We start from the raw sequence: 24,722 nt of genomic DNA, 5'->3' as shown, positions 1-24,722 counted from the left end.
TGCAAGAATACCAAGATGAGACCTTCCCTGGCAGTTGAGAAGCGAGTGGTGACAGCCCTGTGGAAGCTTGCAATGCCTGACTGCTACCAGTCAGTCAGTAATCAATTCGGAGTGGGCAAATCTACCGTGGGGGCTGCTGTGATCCAAGTAGCCAGGGCAATCAATACCCTTCTGCTAAGAAGGGTAGTGACTCTGGGAAATGTGCAGGTAATAGTGGATGGCTTTGCTGCAATGGGGTTCCCTAACTGTGATGGGGCAATAGACGGAATGCATATCCCTATCTTGGCACCAGACCACCTTGCCAAAGAGTACATAAACCGCAAGGGGTACTTCTCAATGGTGTTGCAAGCACTGGTGGATCACAAGGGCCGTTTCACCAACATCAACGTGGGATGGTCGGGAAAGGTGCATGACACTCGCATCTTTCAGCACTCCGGGCTGTTCAGAAAGCTGCAAGAAGGAACTTTCTTCCCAGACCAGAAAATTACCATTGGGGATGTTGAAATGCCAATAGTTATCCTTGGGGACCCAGCCTACCCCTCGCTCCCATGGCTCATGAAGCCGTACACAGGCAGCCTGGACAGAAGTAAGAAGCAGTTCAACTATAGGCTGAGCAAGTGCAGAATAGTGGTAGAATGTGTCTTTGAATGTTTAAAGGGGCCCTGGAGCAGTTTGCTCAGTAGGTTAGACCTCAGAGAAAGCAATATTCTCATTGTTATTGCTGCTTGCTGTGTGCTCCATAATATCTGTAAGAGTAAGGGGGAGAAGTTTATGGCGGGTTGGGAGGTTGAGGCAGATCGCCTGGCGGCCAATTTTGAACAGCCAGACACCAGGGCAATTAGAAGAGCATACCGAGGTGCACTGCAAGATGCTTTGAAAAACAGTTTCATGACTGACCAGGCTACAGTGTGACAGTTGTGTGTGTTTGTCCTTGATGCAAAGCCGCCCCCTTTGGTGAATGTACTTCCCTGTAAGCCAATCCCCCTCCCCCCTTTGACCACAGCTGGCACAGGAAATAAAGTCCCTATTGTTCTGAAACCATTCATTCGTTATTTATTAAAAAATGCTTGAGATCACTGACAAAGCTGACTAGTAAAAGGAAGCCCGGGTGTACAAAGGGTTTGGGGTGGGGTGGGGGAGGAGGGAAGGAAAAGGCGCATTGCTTATTGTATCCACACTACGAATCAAAGCTGGTTGAATGTTAGACTTCTGTTGCTTGGACTATTCCCTGGAGTTGAGTGGCAGGGTTCCCGGAGCCTCCCACCCGTGTTCTTGGGCATCTGGGTGAGGAGGATATGGAACTTGGTGAGGGGGGCAGGTGGTTACATAATGGCTGCAGTGGTGGTCTGTACTCTAGTTGCCATTCCTGCAGCTCCACCAGACTCCTCATCATGTCTGTTTGCTCCCCCATTAGCCTCAGCATCTCCTCTCGTGTGTTCCGATCACACTCACTGTATGCTTTCCTGGCGTCTGCCACCGAATGCCTCCATGCATTCAGCTGTGCCCTATCAGTGTGGGAGGATTGCATGAGCTCTGAAAACATGTCATCACGAGTGTGGTTTTTTCGCCTTCTAATCTGTGATAACCTCAGGGATGGAGTTGATATGGGGAGCTTAGAAACATTTGCAGCTGCAGGGAGGGGAAAAAGGAGAGTAGACTTTTAAGAAGATACCTTTTTGAGAACAAAAGGGAGACTCTTTCACAGTGAATCAAGCAATTCACAGGAGACAGCACATGTGTTTTAGGTACAAGGTCGCATTTTGCCTTTTATATTGAGTGCCTGCCGGTATGGTGACACATCACACACGGCTGGTCAACAGAATTCAGTTTGCAGGAAGCCATGGTAAGCCAAAGGGTATGTGGGGTTGGCTTCTTCCACATTCATAACGTGTGGGAATGGTTTCAAACTGCAGCAGCCTCCTTTCTCATAGCAACCAATGCTAGTTGTACTTGCCATTTAAAAGAAGGGGCTGCATTTAAAAGGACGGGCTGTGGTTGCTGTTTAAAAGGAGGGGCAGCAGTTTTGTGATGGATGTGCAGCACACCCCTCCCCACCCCCAGCATGGCTATTCTCCGGGATGATCCCTTTTAGCCAAGCACAAACAGCCAAGCATGCCCAGGGTTTAATGTGTCGGGGATCAGCAAACAGAGGGGATTACTGTTCCCTTACAAAACTTCCCCTATTTCAACCAGGTGACCATGAATGATATCACTCTCCTGAGGCTGACACAGAAAGATAAAGATCAAATGTTCCATGAATGCAACCAAAATCCAGGACCATTCGCTGCCATGCTTTGTGCTGCAATGATTCCAGACCACTTGCTACTGGCTTGGTGTGGTAAAGTGTCCTACCATGGAGAACGAAATAAGGCAGTCCTCCCCAGAAACCTTCTGCAAAGGCTTTCAGATTACCTCCAGGAGAACTTTATGGAGATGTCCCTGGAGGATTCCCGCTCCATCCCCAGACACGTTAACAGACTTTTCCATTAGCTGTATTGGCCACGAATGCATCCCAACTGCTCAGGGCAAATCAAAAATTAAACACAATTGCTTTTAACCCCTGTAGTGTCCTTACAAATGTGCACTCACCAGAGCTGCCTTCTCTGCCTTCAGGGTCTGGGAACAATAGGCCCTGGGATGGTATTGGCTCCAGGGTGAGGAAAAGGTCCTGGCTGCCGGGAAGAATGGATTCTCTATTTGCCTGCTGCGCATTCTCCTCCTCCTCCTCCTCTTCCTCATCCACAAAATCCTCATCCATGTTGCATGAAGCTGCTTCCTTGCAGGTGTCCATGAGAGTGTTGGGGTACTGGTAGGGTCCCCTCTTAGAATGTCATGCAGCTGATCATAGAAGGGGCATGTCTGGGGCTCTGACCCTGAGCGACCGTTTGCCTCCTTTGTCTTCTGGTAGGCTTGCCTGAGCTCCTTAATTTTTACACGGAACTGCTGTGCATCCCTGGTGTAGCCTCTCTCCACCATGCCCTATGCGATTTTGGCATATATATCAGCATTTCTTCTGCTGGATCAGAGTTCTGCCTGCACAGATTCTTCTCCCCGTACAGCAATCAGATCCAGTGTCTCCCATTCACACCATGCTGGAGCTCGTTTGCGATTCTGGGACTGCATGGTCACCTGTTCTGTTGAGCTAGCCATGCTGACCAAACAGGACATGAAATTCAAAAGTTCCTGGTGCTTTTCCTGTGTACCTGGCTAGTGCATTGGAGTTGAAAATGCTGTCCAGAGCAGTCACATTGGAGCACTCTGGGTTAGCTCCCAGAGGCCAATACCATTGAATTGCACAGAGCTGCGTCTACACTACCCCAAATTAGACCCAGGAAGGTTGATTTTAGTGCTACTCCCCTCATCGGAGAGGAGTACAGCAGTTGATTTTAAGGGCCCTTTAGGTTGGCAGAACAGGTTTGGTTGTGTAGACGCATTCATTATAAAATCAGCCTAACACAGCTAAATTCGACCTAACCTCGTAGTGTAAACCAGGCCTTAGTCTTCTTCCTTCCTTCTCCCTCAGCTCACATTTGTCTTCTACTGCCTAAGGATCACTTTTTTTTTTTCACTTGCCATTGGTACTTGCCAATTTCAGGCAGCTTGGTGTCATTTTCAGAGCTGCTGAGTGCTCACGACTCCAGATTTCTTCAACAGGAGATAAAGGTTCTCTGGACACAAAAAGGTCTCAAATTATACACTGATAATCAGTACTTGCTATTGAAAATTTAAGTCCTAAGTGAGCAACAGCAAAAGGGAGATCATCTTAGACTCTGAATAAACTTTTCCATTTTACTTAATTATAATATTTCTGTTAATGTTTACTAATATTTTTTACATTTTTCTCACATTCCAAATATTTTCTTCATCATTTCCTTTTAATCTTTCTATCTAAGTGCTATATTCTCTCTCTTCCAGTCTGTTTTAGTCCTCTCATTTCTCATCCTATCAGAATATATAATGAAGAATGGAGTATAAAAATCTAGATATAATCTGTTTTTAAGGCTATCTTTTCATTATTAAGATATTAGATATAGATACAGATATAAATATCCCTCTCACTCTAGGTCAAATAATTGGTTTACTTTGTCTTGTGTCATGCCTTAAACACTTGCCTTAATGCTGGATTTCATAGTGCTGCAGAACAACTTACATCAAGCTAAATTTGGGCTTTTACCGCCTCACATCTCATTATTAACTGCTTAGTAACCATATTCACACTTCACAGAAAAGGGGGGTTAGTCATTTTCAGCTGAATTTTTAAATATGGCTGCTTTGATTCTAACATTTTTGCTCGTCCCATAGGTGATCTTCAGGAGAAAATGAGTAAGTTGGAATTGGTTTGTGAACAATTTCACTCACACAGAAGCAGGGTTTGTACTGAAATTAAGAACTACTAATGTATTAATCTCACTGTCCTTAAAAAAAATCATCCTTGATTCAGATGGCTCTCTCTTTAAATGTGTGGAAAAAAGAAAACACACACAACCCAGGAAGTGAATTCAGGTAATTAGCTGGTTATCTTGCTTGACAAAGCTCACTAAAAATTGAAGTGTGGGCATGATGGAGGAGGCAGTGGCTCACTTTAGACACCCAATTAAAATCTGATCAACCCTGTTTGGTCAGAGGGCTCATGCAACCCACTGGGCCACCATGACCACACTGCTGTTTTTAGGCACAATCTTGAGCAGACCTGTCACATGTACATATGCTGAAGCTGCGAATCACACCTCCCAGCTACTATGCCGATTTCAACCAATTCAGAGAACTAGTAGTCAAGGTCCCATGGAGAGATCAATTAGAAAGAAAAGGAATCAAAGGGGACTGGCAATTGCTAAATGATGTGATTCTAAAGGCTAAACATCAAGCTATTCTGAGTCACAGGAAAGATAAGAAGACCAACAGGAGACCAATGTGGCTGCACAAGGAACTTTTTAGCTATCTAAAAACCAAAAGGGATACACACAGGAAATGGAAGGAGGGACAACTCACCCAGGAAGTATACATGGCAATAGTGTGAGTGATTAGGGACAAAATCAGGAAAGCCAAGGCAATGAATGAGTTACAGCTGGCAAGAAATTTTAGCAACAACAAGAAGGGGTTTTACAAATATGTCAGACAGAAAAGAAAATTCAGGGATGCTGTGGGTCCGCTGCTCAATGAAGAAGGTGAGCTGGTAATAGGAGATGATAAGGTGGCAGTGTTCAGTGCCTACTTTGCTTCAATCTTCAAACGAAAAATAACATGTGACCGGGTGACTAGTGTAGTTACCATAGACAATAAAGGGGAAGGGATGCAGATCAGGATAAGTAAAGAACACATCAGTTCTTCTAACTAATTTGAATGAATTCAAGTCAGCAGGGTCTGATGCTACTCCCCCCAGGGTGCTGAAGGAATTAGCTGAAGAAATCTCACAGCCACTGGCAATAATATGTGTAAACTCATGGATGACAGGAGAGGTACCAGAAGACTGGAGGAGGGGTAAGGTAGTGCCCATCTTTTAAAAAGGGGGAAAAAAGAAGGAGCTGAGGAACTATAGACCAGGCAGCCTGATGTTGATACCTGGGAAGATACTAGAGCAATGTATAAAACATTTAACTTGCTAATACCTGGAGGATGAAGGGGCACCAAACATGGATTTACTAAGAACAAATCATGCCAAACCAGTTTGATTTCTTCCTTGACAGGGTAACTGGTTTTGTGGATGGGGGAATGTGGTGAACATAATATACCTGGACTTTAGAAAGGCTTTAGACACAGTCCCACATGACATTCTGACAAGTAAACTGGAGAAATGTGGGCTCGGTGGCGTGACGTTATTGACTTGAACAGGGACCAATAACCAAGGTCCTGTAGTGGCACCACATCTTGTATAAAGAGGGTCAAATAAGGTGTCTAAGATGAGGTTATGATTTGCTGGTTATGATTATGCTATCTGTTTGCATGTATCATTTTTGTATTGAAAGATATAAGTATTGACTCTATACTATCTGTATTTCAAACTTATGCTATGCTTCTGGGTGACACTCCAGACAAGTTGGTGTCAGCTCTGCCTAGGCTGCTGGATGGCCCATTAAGGACCATCAGCTATACAATTGACCCATTGAGAGAAGGCAGACATGCCTTGCGACTCAGCAAGGTATGCAGGGACCTGCCTATGGACAGAACTCTGAGGTTTTTCCAGGCCATGTGATGGACAGCTTGTCTTTGGAACAAAGAAAGAAAGACCACATGGCAAGAGAATATAAAAAGCTGCTACATTTATGGAGACAAATGGTTATGAAAACCAATACCCCAGTAAAAGAAAAAAGGTTCTCTCGATCCCAAAGGACCAAGCCCCAGACCCAGGTCAATATACAAATCAGATCTTACCCACAAATCACGCTGTTGCCAATCCTTTTGAATCTTAAATCTAAAGGTTTATTCATAAAAGGAAAGAAATATAGATGAGAGCTAGAATTGGTTAAATGGAATCAATGACATACAGTCATGGCAAAGTTCTTGGTTCAGGCTTGTAGCAGTGGCAGAATAAACTGCAGGTTCAAATCAAGTCTCTGGAGAACATCCACAGCTGGGATGGTTCTTTCAGTCCTTTGTTCAGAGTTTCAGTGTAGCAAAGTCCCTCCAGAGGTCAGAAGCAGGATTGAAGACAAGATGGAGGAGCTGCAGCAGCTTTTTATATTCTCTTGCCATGTGGTCTTTCTTTCTTTGTTCCAAAGACAAGCTGTCCATCACATGGCCTGGAAAAACCTCAGAGTTCTGTCCATAGGCAGGTCCCTGCATACCTTGCTGAGTCGCAAGGCATGTCTGCCTTCTCTCAATGGGTCAATTGTATAGCTGATGGTCCTTAATGGGCCATCCAGCAGCCTAGGCAGAGCTGACACCAACTTGTCTGGAGTGTTACCCAGAAGCATAGCATAAGTTTGAAATACAGACAATATAGAGTCAATACTTATATCTTTCAATACAAAAATGATACATGCAAACAGATAGCATAATCATAACCAGCAAACCATAACCTCATCTTAGATACCTTATTTGACCCTCTTTATACAAGATGTGGTGCCACTACAGGACCTTGGTTGCAACAATGTTCTATAAGGTCCCAGTTCAAGTCAATAACATCACAGGTGGAACTACAATTAAGTGGACAAATAATTGGTTAAACAACTGCAAAGTATAACTATATATAAGTATAACTATTAATGGAATGATTGCAAGGAAGTCCCAAGTCAGGTTCTACAGGGATCTGTTCTGGGTCCAGTTTTGTTTAACATATTTATTAAAAACCTGGATGTATGAATAGAGAGCATAATTATCAAATTTAAAGATGACACAAAGTTAGAGTGGTATCACACATTTTGGAGCACAGAGCTAAAATTCTTGATTCATTGGAGAACTGGGCTAGACAACAAAATGAAACAAAGTGCTATCCTTCAGAAAGAAAAAAAACAAATGCACAAATACAGAAATGGGGGATAACTGGAATGGCAGCAGCACTGCTGAGAATAATCTGGGAGTTGTGGTGGACCACAACCTCAATATGAGTCAGCAGTGTGTTGCTGTTGCAAAAAAAAAAAGAAAATGCAATTTTAGTTGCATTAACAGAGGTATAGCATGCAAGTCACAGAACATAATAGTAGCACTCTACTCAACACTGGTTAGGCGTCAGCTGTAGTATCTTGTCCAAGTTTGGTCACCCATGTATAGAAGGGATGTAAAGAAACTGGAAAGGATCTATAGGCAAGAGACAAAGATGATTGCAAGCCGTAGGAGCAAAGAGTGAGGGAACTGGGTATGTTTAGTCTGGAAAAGAGGAGATTAAGGGGGAAAAGGATAGCAGTGTTCTAATACTTAAAAGTCTGCCATATAAAAGATGAAAAAAAATTTTAAGAACAGTAGGACAATGGAACACAATGCCTAGGGAAGTCGTGGATGCTCCTTCACTGTAGGTTTTCAAAAAGAGGCTGGATAGCCATCTGTCTTGGATGATTTAGGCACAATATCCTGCAGGGTTCTATGATTCTATGTTGAAGTACCCTGAGTGTCACAAAGGAAGTACAGGAGTGCAGGGAATCTATGAATCTATGCATTACTTTAGTTTGGGATCTACAGCACATTTTGCATATTGAAAGACTTTCATTATTTTGACAGAAAATTTTATTTTTATCTTTTTCTGACAAGCTTAAGAAATAGAACATTATGTTTACTTTGCTTTTTGAGTTTAGTGTTAATCAGACTGAGCACAAGTTACTGGTAGATTGTGTATCACTATAATATCTTCAACAAACTCACAGTTTAAGCCTTTGTCAATAAGCTTTCTGAGGTAATGGGTGGTTGGGAGAAGAACATGTGCAAAGAGGAGTTAGTGGGGTGTGGGCTGGTTCTCCAGTTTTGTGAGATCACAGGGCCTTTGCTTTGTTTAGTGCTGGAATGCAAGACTCTGAGTAGTTAGTAGATCTGGGTAATGATTAAAGTGTGCTGTGTTGGAAAGGAGAGGAAAGAGAAAACTGGCAGCTGATGATTGGGGAATTCTGCAGGGACTGCTCCTTCAGTTAGCTAAAGTAATACCCATTCATCCAATTTCTAATTGAAATCACACTGTTCTTTTGCAGACAAACTCCAGAATGAATTTGGTAAGTTCTCTTTGATTTCGCAGTGCTACTATCCTTCAGAAGAATGTTCTTAAATGAAAACAAATATATATTTGTTGCTGCCTGCTCCACCTCAGGCAGAGGGTGAGAACTGGGTTGCTCACATCCTGAGTGAGTTCTGTAACCAGTGGCCCTGGTTGGAGATGGCTTTTCTGTGTATGTAGGAGGATCTTGAGCTGAGAAGAGCAGTTACAAATGAAAACAAATATATATTTGTTTTCATTTCATTGCCTTTACTCAATTCAAGGAGAGTGAATACCTCAGTAGATTTATTTTAAACCCCATAACAGAAATGTGATGAGTTTCTCTCACATCAAGTTGATTTATCACCCTCGAATATTTGTGTTTATTTCCTCTATGGTGTAAAATTGAAGGACTGATTTTCAGAATCACTGTGCAGTATGGACATTTCATAATGCTATGGCTCCTCTTCTATTAATTTTATCTTTGAGTGTGTGTAGAAGGCTAGCAGAAATTATCTATGGGGTTATTTTTTCATGATAGGATATGGTATGTGTTAGTCATTGGGAAAATCATTTTGAGTTGATAAAATTATATCTATTTTAAGTGTTGCACTTGGCTGTGGAATAGTAGCTCTTTGAATAAAATAAATGTTTTCTGTCAGATTCTGAGCCACGTTGCAACTTCTTCATGCTGCTCTAATTACACAAATGTCCCCCAGAATCAATGGATCTGTGTTCTAGGGGTTTCCCCTAGCACTAGGGAATCTTTGTATGGTGTACAGGCACTATACATGCTCCTATATCACTTCCTTCTGGCCCAGTGCAAGGTGTTTGGCCAGAAAAAAGGGGACATGGCTCCACATTCATACAGTTTGTCTTCTGCACTATGCCAGGGATCTGTTAGTAACCAAATCAGTTTAGAAAATCCTTTGAGCTGTTGTAAGCACAGTGGGAACATCCCACTGCAGTGAAAGCTCAGAATTGGAGGATAGGATGGAAACAGAACCTTTTATTACTTCTCCTCCCCACCCACAAAGTTTCACTGAGTGTTCTTTAGCCACAGCTCCGGAACTCCATTACAATCTTGATCCAGTGATTAGTGCACTCAGTGAGAGGTGGGAAACCCAGGTTCAAATCTCTGCTCCACCTCAGGCAGAGGGTGAGAACTGGGTTGCTCACATCCTGAGTGAGTGCTGTAACCAGTGCCCCTGGATGGAGATGGCCTTTCTGTGTTTGTAGGAGGATCTTGAGCTGAGAAGAGCAGTTACATCCTTTATCTATTTTTGAAGAAAAGAACAATTCTGTTCCAAGTAACCCTATGATCATCTCTGCTAATTTCCATAGGAGCTATTTGTGATTATCTGAGGCAGAGTACAGCCTATTTGGGAATGCTTAAACATTGATTTCTTTGACAGAAACATTAAGGGAAAAATATGGTACATATGGGATTGCCAGGTGGCTTCACCCAAATAAAATAAAATGAAATAAACAAAAGTATAAATAAATAGAAAAAAATATGAGAAAACCTCTATAATTTAAATTATATATATATATATAAATTTTTATTACCCCCCCTCTTCTCTTAGCTCAGAAACGTATTTTACTGTCTAGGGATCACATTTTTTGTTATACTTACCATTTGTTGGGCATCTCCCACTTCAGCTAGCTTTCCCCTGATTTCTAGAAGAATGAGTTCCCACAACTCCAAATTAAGTCAACAGGAGATACAGGTTGTCTGGACTCAGGAGGTCTCAAATTACACACTAACAGTCCATGTCAACTATTGAAAATTTACTTTGAGATATGCAGCAGCAAAAGGGAGCTCATCTTAGACTCTGAACAGATCTTTCCATTTTACTTAATTTAAACAATTCTGTTATTTTTTTCTACAATTTGTTTTTACTTTTTCTCACATTCCAAAGTCTCTTTCACCATTCCCCTTTAATCTTGCTCTTTATGTGCCATATTCTCTTTCTCTGTCTCTGTTTTAGTCATCTTATTTCTCAACCTGTGAGATCATATAACAATGAATGCCATATAAATATGGAGATAGAATCTGTTCTCAAGGCTATTGTCAAGGTTCCTTCCCCAGTCTGAACTCTAGGGTACAGATGTGGGGACCTGCATGAAAGACCCCCTAAGCTTATTCTTACCAGCTTAGGTTAAAAACTTCCCCAAGGTACAAACTTTGCCTTGTCCTTGAACAGTATGCTGCCACCATCAAGCAATTTAAACAAAGAACAGGGAAAGAGCCCACTTGGAGACGTCTTCCCCCAAAATATCCCCCCAAGCCCTACACCGTCTTTCCTGGGGAAGGCTTGATAATAATATCCTCACCATTGGAACAGGTGAACACAGACCCAAACCCTTGGATCTTAAGAACAATGAAAAATCAATCAGGTTCTTAAAAGAAGAATTTTATTTAAAGAAAAGGTAAAAGAATCACCTCTGTAAAATCAGGATGGTAAATACTTTACAGGGTAATCAGATTCAAAACATAGAGAATCCCTCCAGGCAAAACCTTAAGTTACAAAAAGACACAAAAACAGGAATACACATTCCCTCCAACACAACAAATTTTACAAGCCAAAAAACAAAAGAAAATATAACTCATTTTCTAGCTAGATTACTTACTAACTTTACAGGAGTTGGAAGGCTTGCATCCTTGATCTGTTCCCAGCAAAGGTATCACACAGACAGACCAAACCCTTTGTCCCCACCTTCCAGATGTGAAAGTATTTTGTCTCCTCATTGGTCATTTTGGGTCAGGTGCCAGCGAGGTTACCTTAGCTTTTTAACCCTTTACAGGTGACTGGATTTTGCCTCTGGCCAGGAGGGATTTTATAGCACTGTATACAGAAAGGTGGTTACGCTTCCCTTTGTATTTATGACAGCTATCTTTTTATTTTTATGGTATTATATACATAGATCTAGCTCCCTCCCATTTCAGTTCACATCACTGGTGTATTTTGTTCTGTGTTGTACCTCAAACAGTTAAGTTAATATTGGATTTCATAGTGCTGGAGAGCAAGTTATATCAAGTTAAATTTGGGTTTTCAGTTTCTTACCCCTCATTTTTAACTGCTTAGTGACCATATTCACACTCTAAAGAAAAGTGGTGGTAATCACTATCAGCTGAAATTTGTGACATGGTTGATTTATTTATAATGTTTTATATCTCCAGAAGATAATGAGAAAATGAGGATCAGTTTGTGAACAGTTTCACTCACACAAAAAGCAGGCTGTGTGGGAAATCAATAACCATCAATGTGTTCATCTCACTAACCTAAAAAATATTGGCCTCATTTTGGATGCCTGGCTCTCTGTTTAAATTTGAAAAAGAAAAACCCCACACATTTGAAGACGGGGATTCATGTATCTAGTTAATTTTCTTGCTCAAGCTAGTGAAATAAAAAGAGCATTGCGGACATGGTGGCAGAGGCAGAAATTCAGGTTAGCCACACATGTACAGTGCCTCCCATCCCACTGGGTACATACTTGGGCAGATAGCCCAAGACTTCACCACTATCTGGTGTGGCCTCACTGCTATTTTTATGTGGAAACTCAAGCAGAGTTTGTTGCGTGCACATCCACCCAAGCTGGAAATCACACCTCTAAGCTGCTATGGTGACATACCCTGAATGTCACATTTGAAGTACAGGAATGCAGGGAATCTGTCCATTACTTTACATTTGGATGCTACAGCACAAATAGCATATTGAAAGACTTATATTATTTTGAAATAAATTTTATTTTATGCTATTTAAGAGAAGTTTGAGAAAAAGAAATGTAGGTTTACTTTCATTTTTGAGTTTAATGTAAATCAGACTGGGCACAAATTACTTGTATTTGTTGGTACCATAGTAGTTCCTTCAAGACACTGAGGGTTCAAGCCATAGACGATAAGGTGTGTGTGGTAATGGGTGGCTGGGAGACGGGAATTAGTACTACAGAGTCTGTGGGGTGAGTTTCCAGTTTTGTACGAGCACAGGACCTTTGCCTTGTTTAGTTCTGAAACTCAGGATTCTGAATTGTTACTAGGTCTGGGTGATGGATCGGGTATGGTGTATAGAAAAGAGAAAACTGGCAGCTGATGATTGTCAGTTCACCAGTTTCTAATGGAAATTGCACTGTTTTTTTGCAGACCAACTCCAGAATGAACTTGGTAAGTTCTCTTTGATTTCTCAGCTGCTACTGTCCTTCAGAAGAATGTTCTTAAATGAAAAAAAAAGATATTTCTTCATTTCATTGCCTTTGCTCAATTCAATGAGAGCGAATACCTCAGCAGATTTCTTTGAAACCCCATAACAGAACTGTGATGAGTTTCTCTCACACCAAGTTGAGTTAGTACCCTAGAATATCTGTATTTATTTCCTCTACAGTCTAAAATCGAAGGAATGATTTTCAGAATCTCTGTACAGTATGGACATTCCATAATGCATGCCTCCTCTTCTGTTAATTTTATCTTTGAGTGTATATAGGAGGTTAGCAGAAATTTTCTATGGGATAATTTTTTTCATGATAGGATATGGTGTGTGTTAGTCATTGGGAAAATCATTTTGAATTGATAAAATTATATCTATTTTAAGTGTTGCACTCGACTGTGGAATAGTAGCTCTTTGAATATAAAAAATTGTCAGATTCTGAGCCTCATCATATCTTCTTCATGCTGCTTCAAATGTCCACAAAAATCAATGGATCTGAGCTCTAGGGATGTCCACTAGCATTAGGGAATCCTTGTATGGTGTACAGGCACTATACATGCTCCTATATAAGCTCCTTCTGGCCTAGTGTAAGGTGTTTGGCCAGGAAAAGGGGACATTTCTTGGCATCCATAATACGTGCCTTGTGTATTTGCCATGGGATCTGCTGGTAATGCTAACAGTTTAGAGAATCATAGAATCACAGAAGATTAGGGTTGGAAGAGACCTCAGAAGGTCTTCTAGTCCAACCCCCTGCATAAAGCAGGACCAACAACAACTAAATCATCCCATCCAGGGCTTCGTCAAGCCGGGCCTTAAAAACCTCTAAGGATGGAGATTCCACCACCTCCCTAAGTAATCCATTCCAGTGCTTCAGCACCCTCCTAGTGAAATAGTGTTTCCTAATATCCAACCTAGACCTCCCCCACTGCAACTTGAGACCATTACTCCTTGTTCTTTCATCTGCTACCACTGAGAACAGTCTAGATCCATCCTCTTTGGAACCCCCCTTCAGGTAGTTGACGGCTGCTATCATATCCCCCCTCACTCTTCTCTTCTGCAGACTAAAGCCCAGTTCCCACAGCCTCTCCTCATAAGTCATGTGCCACAGCCCCCTAATCATTTTTTTTTTTGGCCTCCACTGGACACTCTCCAATTTGTCCACATCCTTTCTGTAGTGGGGGGACCAAAACTGGACACAATATTCCAGATGTGGCCTCACCAGTGCCAAATAGAGGGGAATTATCACTTCCCTCGATCTGCTGGCAATGCTCCTACTAATGCAGCCCAATATGCCGTTAGCCTTCTTGGCAACAAGGTCACACTGCTGACTCATATCCAGCTTCTCATCCACTGTAATCCCCAGGTCCTTTTCTGCAGAACTTCTGCTTAGCCAGTCAGTACCCAGTCTGTAGCAGTGCCTGGGATTCTTCCATCCTAAGTGCAGGACTCTGTACTTGTCCTAGTGGAACCTCATCAGATTTCTTTTGGCCCAATCCTCCAATTTTTCTAGGTCACTCTGGACCCTATCCCTACCCTCCAGCATATCTACCTCTCCCCTCCATTTAGTGTCATCCGCAAACTTGCTGAGGGTGCAATCTATCCCATCGTCCAGATCATTAATAAAGATGTTGAACAAAACCAGCCCTAGGACCGACCCCTGGGGCATTCCACTTGATACCGGCTGCCAACTAGACATCAAGCTGTTGATCAGTACCCGTTGAGCCCGACAATCTAGCCAACTTTCTATCCACCTTAGAGTCCATTCATCCCATCCAAACTTTTTTAACTTGCTGTCAAGAATACTGTGGGAGACCGTATCAAAAGCTTTGCTAAAGTCAAGATATATCACGTCCACTGCTTTTCCCATATCCACAGAGCCAGTTATCTCATCATAGAAGGCAATCAGGCAACCAACCGGTCAGGCATGACTTGCCTTTGGTGAATCCATGTTGACTGTTCCTAATTGCCTTCCTCTCCTCCAAGTCCTTCAAAATGGTTACCTTGAGGAATTGCTCCATGATTTTTCCAGGGACTGAGGTGAGGCTGACCTGTCTGTAGTTGCCTGGGTTCTCCTTCTTCCCTTTTTTTAAAGATGGGCACTATATTTGCCTTTTTCCAATCGTCCAGGACCTCCCCCGATCACCACAAGTTTTCAAAGATAATGGGCAGAATCCTTAAGAATCCTTCAGAATGCTTTATGATGGTGTATTCTGCACATTGGGAACCTCCCACTGAAGAGCCAGCTCAGAGTTGAAGGATAAGATGGAAACAGAACCCTTCATTACTCCTTTTCCCACCCCCCACCCCAAGTATCATTGAGTGTTCTTTAGCTACTGTTCTGGACCTCCCTTATAACCTTCAGTCCAGTGACTAGGACTGGGAGGTGGGAAAGTCAAGTTCTAATCCCTACTGTACCTCAGGCAGAGGGTGAGAACTAGGTCTTCCCCATTCTGGGTGAGTGCTGTAACCACTGAGCTAAAGGTTAAAAGGGAGGTTGCCCTCCTTCTGAGCAATTTTGTGTGGAGATAGGCACACACTGCTGCTTTTCTTATAAGATACAGCTTAGGCACCTCCCTCCAGCTCAGACTGAGGTGCCGAACCCCCTGAGAGGGCAGGGTTTAGCATCTCCCATTGGCTAAATTAAATGGCACTCTGCTTAGTGCACTGGCTTTTGTAGAGCCTATTGCTAGGCACCTATCTCTTCACCATGTCAACTAGCATCATTGTGGGATATTTGAGGAGCATGTGAGAAAAATGACCACATTTAATCAGATCTACCTTTATTAAAAGTCTTCTCATATAGAAAACCACAACTAATATAACTGTTGCATAAATGGCAATGGCTAGAAAAAACAAAGTGTCCAGCACCAGCATTTCCAATTCTTTCATGCTCACATGGAATCCTGAAAAAGAGTGGAGGCATCTGGCTGCTGTTGAGGGTCAAGAAATGACCTCCAGGAAACGATGTCTTCTAGCCATCTGTCAGGTCCTATTCATAATAAGTTATGCATATGCCCACCAAAGGTCATTAACATGTATGAGGGTTGAACCTCACATGTCCATCTTTGGGAGTGTCACTCTAATATTCACGGGGGACTCTTCAGCTGATAGGCCATTTGGATAGTTCTTCTTTTAACTTGTTAACATTTATGTCACTTGATCAACATAGTAACATGTGGATACCTTAAGGATGTCTCTAACATTACACCCCAGCTACCAGAAGTCAGCCTGTGATTTCCTCAGACATCATTATCCAAACTCAGCTGTTATTTTTTCAAAAAAATCAGCATACAAACATAAACACAAGCTCAGCAGATTTATCATTAACTTACTTGTGCTAATATTTTTATAATATGGGTAACTCATCCTAAGTCCTAAGGCCTAATTTGGCTAAGCTAAATATTTTACAGGCCTCAGCCTGTAGGTTTCTTGCATTTCAGCGTTAAACCTTGCAATATTTTAACCCATTATTAGTCTCTTATATATTAGTCTCTTATAATAGATTAATGGATAAATTACAAGCTACACCATGCAATGAACAGAGACCCTGGCACCAAACTGAGGCCTTGTGAAATCCATTGGGTGCCTAGGTGCCTAAAAGTGAGATGTTGCTGTAAGGGGACATTTGGGCCCTCATTAAAACTTGGTGGGTTTGTTTGGCTGGCCTCTCCCCATGGCAGGAGAGAGGAGTGGGGCCAAGAAGAGAGTCAGGGCCCTGGTACTGAGAGGCCCTCTGGCCAATCAGAGGGCTCCAGACCAGGGCCAGTGTGAAGTATCCCACAGCCCAAGTCAGTTTGATTGATCAGGCAGACGGGCCAATCAGGAAGCCCAACTCAGGTCACAGCCTGTGTATGTGCTGGGGAAGAAGACAGCGAGAGCTGCCCCTGGGGAGAGGAGCTGGGGGCAGGGCCAGGGAGAGAAGAGACTCGTGAAAGAGTGGGGAGAGGCCTAGAGACCCAGTGAGCTGGTGGAGGTCAGCACAGAGAGCAGAAAACCTCCATGACACAGTAACAGACCCAGCCTGGAAGGGCCCTGTGTAGGGCAGTGAACCCAGCACCAGAAACAGGACTACAGGGGGTGGGGCTGGAGAGTGGGCAAGGAGTGGTGAGGGAGTCGGGGAGAGAGGTGGTGAGGGGGGCAGGGCCACGGTCAGTGAGGAGCATGGGGCATAGGGCAGTGTGAACAGGGCAAGTGGCAGCGAGAGGGTGAGGCGAGGGTGGTGAGGAGGATAGGGCAAGGTGGCTGGGTGAGGGGTGGTGAGGGGTTGATGCCAGGGTTGCTGAGGAAGTGGGTCTGATGAGAGAGGTGAGGGGCAGTGAGCAGGGAAGTGTGAGGACAATGAGGGGGCAGGGGCACGGTCGGTGAGTGGGTGGGGCGAAGGGTGGTGAGGGGGAAGGGTCCTGCCTAAATGCGGAGAAAAACCTAGCCAGGCTGATCCCCATGGAAGGGAGCAAGCCTACCACCAGAGACAGGGGCTGCAAGGAGGGCCTGGGGGATCAGGGCCTCACTGTGAGTGAGCAGGAGACAGGCGCAGAGACCCAGCGAGGGGGAGTATGTAGGGTAGCTGGGAGGGCCCGAACTGTGGGCTCCCAGAAATTCCCAGTACTACCATGACTGGCCCAGCTTGCAGGGTTCCTGACAGCCCCTGAGCCAGGAAGAGGCATGAGTCCTTGGGGATGACTGCAGTCAGGTCTGCAGAGGATTGTCTGGTCCAGTCCCAAGGCAAGGCCCTATGCGAGCCGTGCATGGCCCAAGGAAAGGTGGTACCAGTTTGCAGCAGTCTGGGGAATCCGGGGCTCAGAGGAGGATGGGTTTTCCCCCCGCTATTTCTTTCCTTTTCAGGTGACCCTTGGTTACATAAGAGTATGAGCAGACACTGCTGTGGTAATTTGTGTGACACCATAACCCAGTGGGTGTGGCATTATCCCCATCACAATCCCCTTCTGGGGCTATCAAACCAAGGAGCCAAGTTTCATCGCCCCACAGAAGAGACTGCTAGTGTGTAAAGTGTGTTGGTTTGTGTGTGTACATACAGAGTGAATAGTTCAGTATGGTTCCCAGCCAGGTGTAGGCAGTGGTGTGACAATAGTTATCATGTATTTTAAAGCCCGTCAGCTGCTTAGTATATTTTGAAACCTGTTAAGTTTTTTCCTGTTTTCAGGCTCTTCCTGAGAGAGAGAAATCTGTTGTATTTGAGCTGGCATTTAGTGTGTGTGCTCCTTTTAACAGCTTAGTTGTGGATAAAGCTACTACCCCAGTTAGGGAAATGTTACTTTTCGGGGATCTGTATAGCAGCCAAATGGGAGCACTCCAGCGTGGTAAGAGGAACAACTGGAGGGCAGGTACTGTGATGAGAGGATGAAGTAATTTGGAAGCTCCTTTGCTATAGCCTCCAGTGTTCAAGCTCCATCCCGGGGCCCCCCAAGTAGCTCTGAGATCCCTCAAGAGGGAGGATAACTGGTAATTGGGTTGCAGCCTTTAAACCCAATCCCAGTGTGTCCTGGGGACCCAGTAGGCAAGACCCTGCTGGTGTAGCCTCGCTAGGGAGATCAGGGGAAAGGAAGTCCCCTGGAGTTACTCGTGCCCCACCTCTTCTCACACGCAGGGAACCACACCAAGCCTGTTCCTCTGGGTAACACCAGGGGCAGTGAGAGACAGGTTACTTCTCATCCCACGAAGATAATTTAGGGTGGAGGAGGATCCCATTTTATAATACCCCTGTCCCTAATCCTGTTACACTGCAGTGAAAAGGATTCAACACCTAATCTCTTTGTGGACCTGGGCCCTAGCCCCATCTCACTTGGTGCATACTGCCACACCAAACCCAACAAAATAAATAACAATAGCAGTGTCCGAATTGTTGTTAGAGAGAATAGGTGGTCTGAACCAGTGTGTGTGTGAGGGGTGGGGGAAGTGTGAGGGAGTTTTGTTTGTGTAAGAAAAAGCTGAAATCATACAACACCCAAAAAAGAGCAGGTCACATGATGAAGTGAGGCATTGGCTTGAGATTCAAGATAAACAAAGCAGTTTTTAGGCAGACCAAGACCCTTGCCCAGGTTTCTAATCATTGGAGCTCAGCAAAGCCCACATGTAGGCATGATGTAAACTGGAGTAATAGTAATAGGATAAAATTTAATAGTGAGAAGTTTCAGGTTATGCATTTAGGGATTAATAACAAGAATTTTAGTAATAAGCTGGGGACGCATCAATTAGAAGTAACGGAGGAGGAGAAGGACCTTGGAGTATTGGTTGATCATAGGATGACTATGAGCCGCCAATGTGATATGGCCATGAAAGAAGCTAATGCGGTCTTGGGATGCATCAGGAGAGATATTTCCAGTAGGGATAAGGAGGTTTTAGTACCGTTATACAAGGCACTGGTGAGACCTCACCTGGAATACTGTGTGCAGTTCTGGTCTCCCATGTTTAAGAAGGATGAATTCAAACTGGAACAGGTACAGAGAAGGGCTACTAGGATGATCCGAGGAATGGAAAACTTGTCTTATGAAAGGAGACTCAAGGAGCTTGGCTTGTTTAGCCTAACTAAAAGAAGGTTGAGGGGAGATATGATTGCTCTCTATAAATATATCAGAGGGATAAATACCGGAGAGGGAGAGGAATTATTTAAGCTCAGTACGAATGTGGACACAAGAACAAATGGATACAAACTGGTCATTGGGAAGTTTAGACTTGAAATTAGATGAAGGTTTCTAACCATCAGAGGAGTGAAGTTTTGGAATAGCCTTCCAAGGGAAGCAGTGGGGGCAAAAGATCTATCTGGCTTTAAGATTAAACTCGATAAGTTTATGGAGGAGATGGTATGATGGGATAACATGATTTTGGTAATTAATTGATCTTTAAAAATTCATGGTAAATAGGTCTAATGGCCTGTGATGGGATGTTAGATGGGGTGGGATCTGAGTTACCCAGGAAAGAATTTTCTGTAGTATCTGGCTGGTGAATCTTGCCCATATGCTCAGGGTTTAGCTGATCGCCATATTTGGGGTCGGGAAGGAATTTTCCTCCAGGGCAGATTGGAGGAGGCCCTGGAGGTTTTTTGCCTTCCTCTGTAGCATGGGGCACGGGTCACTTGCTGGAGGATTCTCTGCTCCTTGAAGTCTTTAAACCACGATTTGAGGACTTCAATAGCTCAGACATAGGTGAGAGTTTTTTCGCATGAGTGGGTGGGTGAAATTCTGTGGCCTGCATTCTGCAGGAGGTCGGACTAGATGATCATAATGGTCCCTTCTGACCTTAGTATCTATGAATCTATGTACTACATCTGTCTGTGTGCATTCTAGGAACATGTTCTGTGTGTAATTTAACATTTAATATTCTACTGCCAGAAGCAGGAAACTCTTTAGTATGGGCCTCTTTTAATTCAATGTCTGTTATTTCTTATTCTGATTTCAGAATGGAGAAAGGCTCGTAATAAGACAGGTAACAGTATACACATTTCTTCCAGTATTAAGAAATCATTGTGTTAATATAGCAACCAAACTAGAAACATACCAGAAAATGCTGTTATCCTGAGAACAAATCCTGAGAGCCATGCTCAGTTTTACACCCTCTTTACTTAGGCAAAACTCCCATTTATATCAGGACCTGATTCTGACTTTATACTAATTTCATACCAGTGTAACCTCATGGATCTATGTGAAGTCACTCCTAATTCACACAGATGTAAGATCAGAATCAGCCTGCACTGAGTGTTAGATCTGGGCAAGGAAATACTAAGTCAGGGCCTCAGGATTTGAGCTGGGTAAAAGCACAGCTGATGTGATGGTAGTGATGGTGACTCCATTAGTCACACTAAGATAAGTAATGCTGACAGGGGTTATGAAGGTGGGTAGTTGTGACCAGAAGTGAAATATGTGGTATTGTGATGGCATTTGATACTGATGAAGACAGTGGTGAAAAGTTAGCTCTGGCAGTAGTGGTGTTGATTGGAGATTGATGGTGATTATGATGATGTTGGAAAAAATGAATATGATACCGAGTGATGTTCATTTAGGGGATGATGAAAGACACAGTTGCAATCATGGTGATTTATGGCAGATATGGACAAGAGAGTGGTGACAGTAATTTACATTTCATTGTAATTTTCTTCTAATCATCTCAAAGCTCTTTACAAATAATCCAGTCCGGTCTATCCCTCATTGAGTTTGGAATTATGCATAGTTTACAGAGTCTGCTTAAGTTATTCAAACAAGCTCATTGATCAGGTCAGTGTCACGGAGGGGAATAGAATTTATGAGTCCTAATTCTCAATACCCACCTCCAACTAATAGAGAAAACATTATTTTCATTACTAAAATAGTTCATTATCACATTGATAGTACAATTGTGAATGCAGTGGGGAAGTACAGTGATCCAACCTAATAGGTGCTGTACAGTCTGATTGTGTGAAGATTAATGGTCCGCCCCCCCCCCCCCCCCGAAGGCTCCAGTTCAGTAGGTATTGAAGCAAGTACTAAACTTTAAGCACATATAAGGGTAGCACCTCATCTGAGCACATCTACTGGATCAGACCCCGAAGGCAGGCCAGGCAGGGCTGCGCCTACTTTATGAATCCTGCTTGGGCTTGGGCATGAGTTCAGTGCCAAACTGCTGGGCAATGCCAGGACTCAGGTGGCTGGGTGCAGGCCCAGCTGCCAAAGTTTAGGCACCTTGGGCACTTTAATGGTGGAAACCTAGGTACGTAGGGAATTTATGTGCCTGCAAGGTTAGGCAGCAGTTGAGTAAGGGTTTTGTGAATGCCAGTGTCACTAAATGTTGGACGAATTTGACTATATCCCCCTTGAGAATGCCACCAAATAATTCAGAATCACTTTTCATTTTTGGGTGAAATTCAGACAACTCTCATTTATCTGAAGAATTTCAATACAACAAAAACATTGTCAAGAAGGCTTGAATCAGGCAAAACCCCCACCTGAGAACGGAGTGCAGGATGGGGCCCATCCTGTAAACTTCCCTTATTCCAGCTCAGACTGACATTAGATCGCTGCTTTTGACAACCCAGTCTTTCTTTGCAGATGACATCACTCTCAATGCAGAAACAGCCCACCCCAACCTCTTTATTGCTGGGGATCAGAAGAGTTTGAAACATGAAGCCCAACCTCAACAAGTTCCATCAAACCCACAGAGGTTCGATTCAACTGTCTGTGTGTTGGGCTCCGAAGGATTCTCCTTTGGAAAGCACTACTGGGAGGTGAATGTTGAGAAGATCAATGACTGGGACCTGGGAGTGGCCAGAAAATCAATAGAGAGAAAAGGAAAACTTTCCCTGTCCCCTAAAGAGGGATTCTGGACGCTGGGTCTGAGTGGCAGAGATTATTGGGCAAAAACAGATCCATGGACCCGGGTCACAGTTCAGAAAAAGCCCAAGAAAATTGGAGTTTACCTGAGTTACCAAGAGGGGTGGGTGACTTTTTTTAATGTAACTGACATCTCTGTGTTGTTCACATTTAAAGATTGTTCATTCTCAGGAGATGTTTGTCCATTCTTTAAAAATTCCCACAAAGGAACAACAATGAGTGTTTGTTCAATTAAAGAAGAGGACTAAATTTAAAATGGTTGTGATGTCCTGTTTTGTTGACCAAACTCAGCCAAAGCCTCCTGCTGCTTCATGGCACTGTTCACCAAACTGAATCAAAGTAACAGAATGCTTTGCAGCCAGGAGAATGGTGATCTGGAATAACATTCCCTATGAAATTATAGTTATATATATTGCTAATGTTACAGGGGTGGCTTCCCATATAATGAATGGAACTGTAGTGGAATCTCACAAACTGAACTATTAATGATGAAAGTATTTTTTTTTCATTGCTAACTACCAGTTTATCTGGATTAGGTGTATTAGCAGCTAAGAGTAGGCAAATAATATCCTATATTATACTAATGTTTCTCTGCTTAATTGCAATCTCTGAGTCAGGTATAAATACAGAGGGGGATGCACCCCATCTTGAGAAAGTTTGACCAGCTGCACTGCTGTCTTCAGAATGGGTTGGTAAATAATTGACTTTTCCTTTCTGTATTATGTTGTGTTAATTTTGATTAATAATTTTTGATTAATAAAAGTTGATTGAGCCTAATTATTTGACATCTCATTATTAATTTATATCTGTGTGTTATGGGGTGCTGGAACAATTTTTTATAGTTGGGGTGCTGAGAGTCATTGAATCAAACTGTAAACCCTGTATATGATGGAAACCACTTCAAGCCAGCAGGTGCGGAAGCACCCTCAGCCCCCTAGTTCCAGCACCTATTGTTTGTAGTGCCATCACATCTGTATGTTTTCCATAAAATTAGTGTTCAGCCTCTTGGCAGTTACCAATATCTGTAATCTGTGTAGCCTTTTAAGAACATGATGTTTCTGACAGAGAATATGAGGATTTCATTGAGGAAAACAGAGCCTTGTTTCATATAATTGGTTTTGGAAACACAGTAACACCAAGTTTATTATTACATTTCAGATTGATGTCTGACTAATAACTATAATCTGGGTCTATATCCAGCTGTATAGGTCTATTTGTGTACGCCTCTCCCGCTGTCAGCAGGTATCACAGGAGCTCAGCTATTGCCAGCACTGGCCAGTAGCCTTTAAAAACACTTTCACACTTCACAGGTAAATACAGTTCAGAGGAGGTGGGCAGCCGTCATGTTTCCCTTCTGATACAGATGATGTTCCACCTATGGATGCATCTATGACCACACCTTTCTTTCCATAGCACGTGTTGATATATTTTCGGCTGTGTGTGTGTTTGTTCGCTCTGTATGCTGCCCCAGCTCTGCACAGATACTGGAGACAGCAGACTTTGAACTGTCCAATAAATCCACAGGCACTGTTTTCAGTGAAGGAACACGGTCAGGTTTATTGCTGACGAAGCTAATGCCCCAGCTCAATGGTTATAGGAACACTAGCCCATGTATGCTTGTGGCAATAGACCAGCTCAGTTAGTGGCGGGAGTTTCCACTATCCCCTTGGCCAGAGGTTATTGGTATAATGGGCATCATAGAAACTTGGTGGAATGATGATAGTCAATGGGACATATCAATACCGTGGTGCAAAATCTATAGCAATCAAAGAGCATGTTGTGCTGGTGGGGGAGTGGCACTATATGTGAAAGAAAGCATAGAGTCAAATACAGCAAAGATCTTAAATGACTAGAACTGTACCCTGGAATCTCTCGGGATAGAAATCCCATGCTCGAATAATAAGAGTATAGCAGTAGGAATATACGACCAACCACCTGAACAGGATGGTGACAGTGATTGTGAGTCTCAGGGAGATTAGAAATATGCCATACGGCAACAGGAGAGACTGTCGTTGCCATCCTGGCAGATCCTTTTCGAGATCATTTTTTAAACATGTTGAATGTACAGATCACAATACAGATCCTTGTGGTTCCTTGCTATTTACTTCACTCCATTGTTACAACTGACCAGTTAGTCCTACCGTTTGTTTCCTACCTCTTAGCCAGTCACTGGTCGATGACAGGACCTTCCTCTTATCCCATTAATGCTTAGTTGGCTTAAAAGCCTTGGGTGTGAGACCTTGTCAAAGGCTCTCTGAAAGTCTCAGTACACAACGTCAATAGCATCACCCTTAGTCACATGCTTATTGACACCCTCAAAGAATTCTAATTGTTTGGTTAGGCATGATTTCTCTTTACAAAAGCTGTGCTGACTCCTCCCCAACATCTCATGTTCACCCATATGTCCAATAACTCTCTTCTTTATAGTTTCCACAAATTGCCTCTGATTGAAGTTAGGCTTACTGGGGCCTGAAATTGCCAGGATTGCCTCTGGAGCCTATTTTTTTTCAAGGGCACTGGTTCACCATACGCAGTGACAGTGAGGTTATCTGAACTGTTTCAGCTGTTCTGCTTCCACTCTAATAC

General features: G+C 43.2%; 1 protein-coding gene across 1 annotated transcript; it reads left to right on the top strand.

Moving 5' to 3' along the window:
• Positions 1 to 4,302: 4,302 nt before the first annotated feature.
• LOC141980432 (butyrophilin subfamily 1 member A1-like) lies at positions 4,303 to 22,690 on the top strand. The gene is made up of 5 exons (XM_074941655.1): positions 4,303 to 4,323; positions 8,613 to 8,633; positions 12,759 to 12,779; positions 20,233 to 20,259; positions 21,855 to 22,690. Exons 1-5 carry the CDS (start codon positions 4,320 to 4,322, stop codon positions 22,382 to 22,384), a joined length of 603 nt encoding a protein of 200 aa, XP_074797756.1. The 5' UTR covers positions 4,303 to 4,319; the 3' UTR covers positions 22,385 to 22,690.
• Positions 22,691 to 24,722: the final 2,032 nt, after the last annotated feature.

The sequence above is a fragment of the Natator depressus genome, unplaced genomic scaffold, assembly GCF_965152275.1.
Source record: "Natator depressus isolate rNatDep1 unplaced genomic scaffold, rNatDep2.hap1 scaffold_86, whole genome shotgun sequence".
NCBI lineage: Eukaryota > Metazoa > Chordata > Testudines > Cheloniidae > Natator > Natator depressus.
The sequence above is the reverse complement of the archived record's forward strand: the minus strand, read 5'-3'. Positions and strand labels throughout refer to the sequence as shown.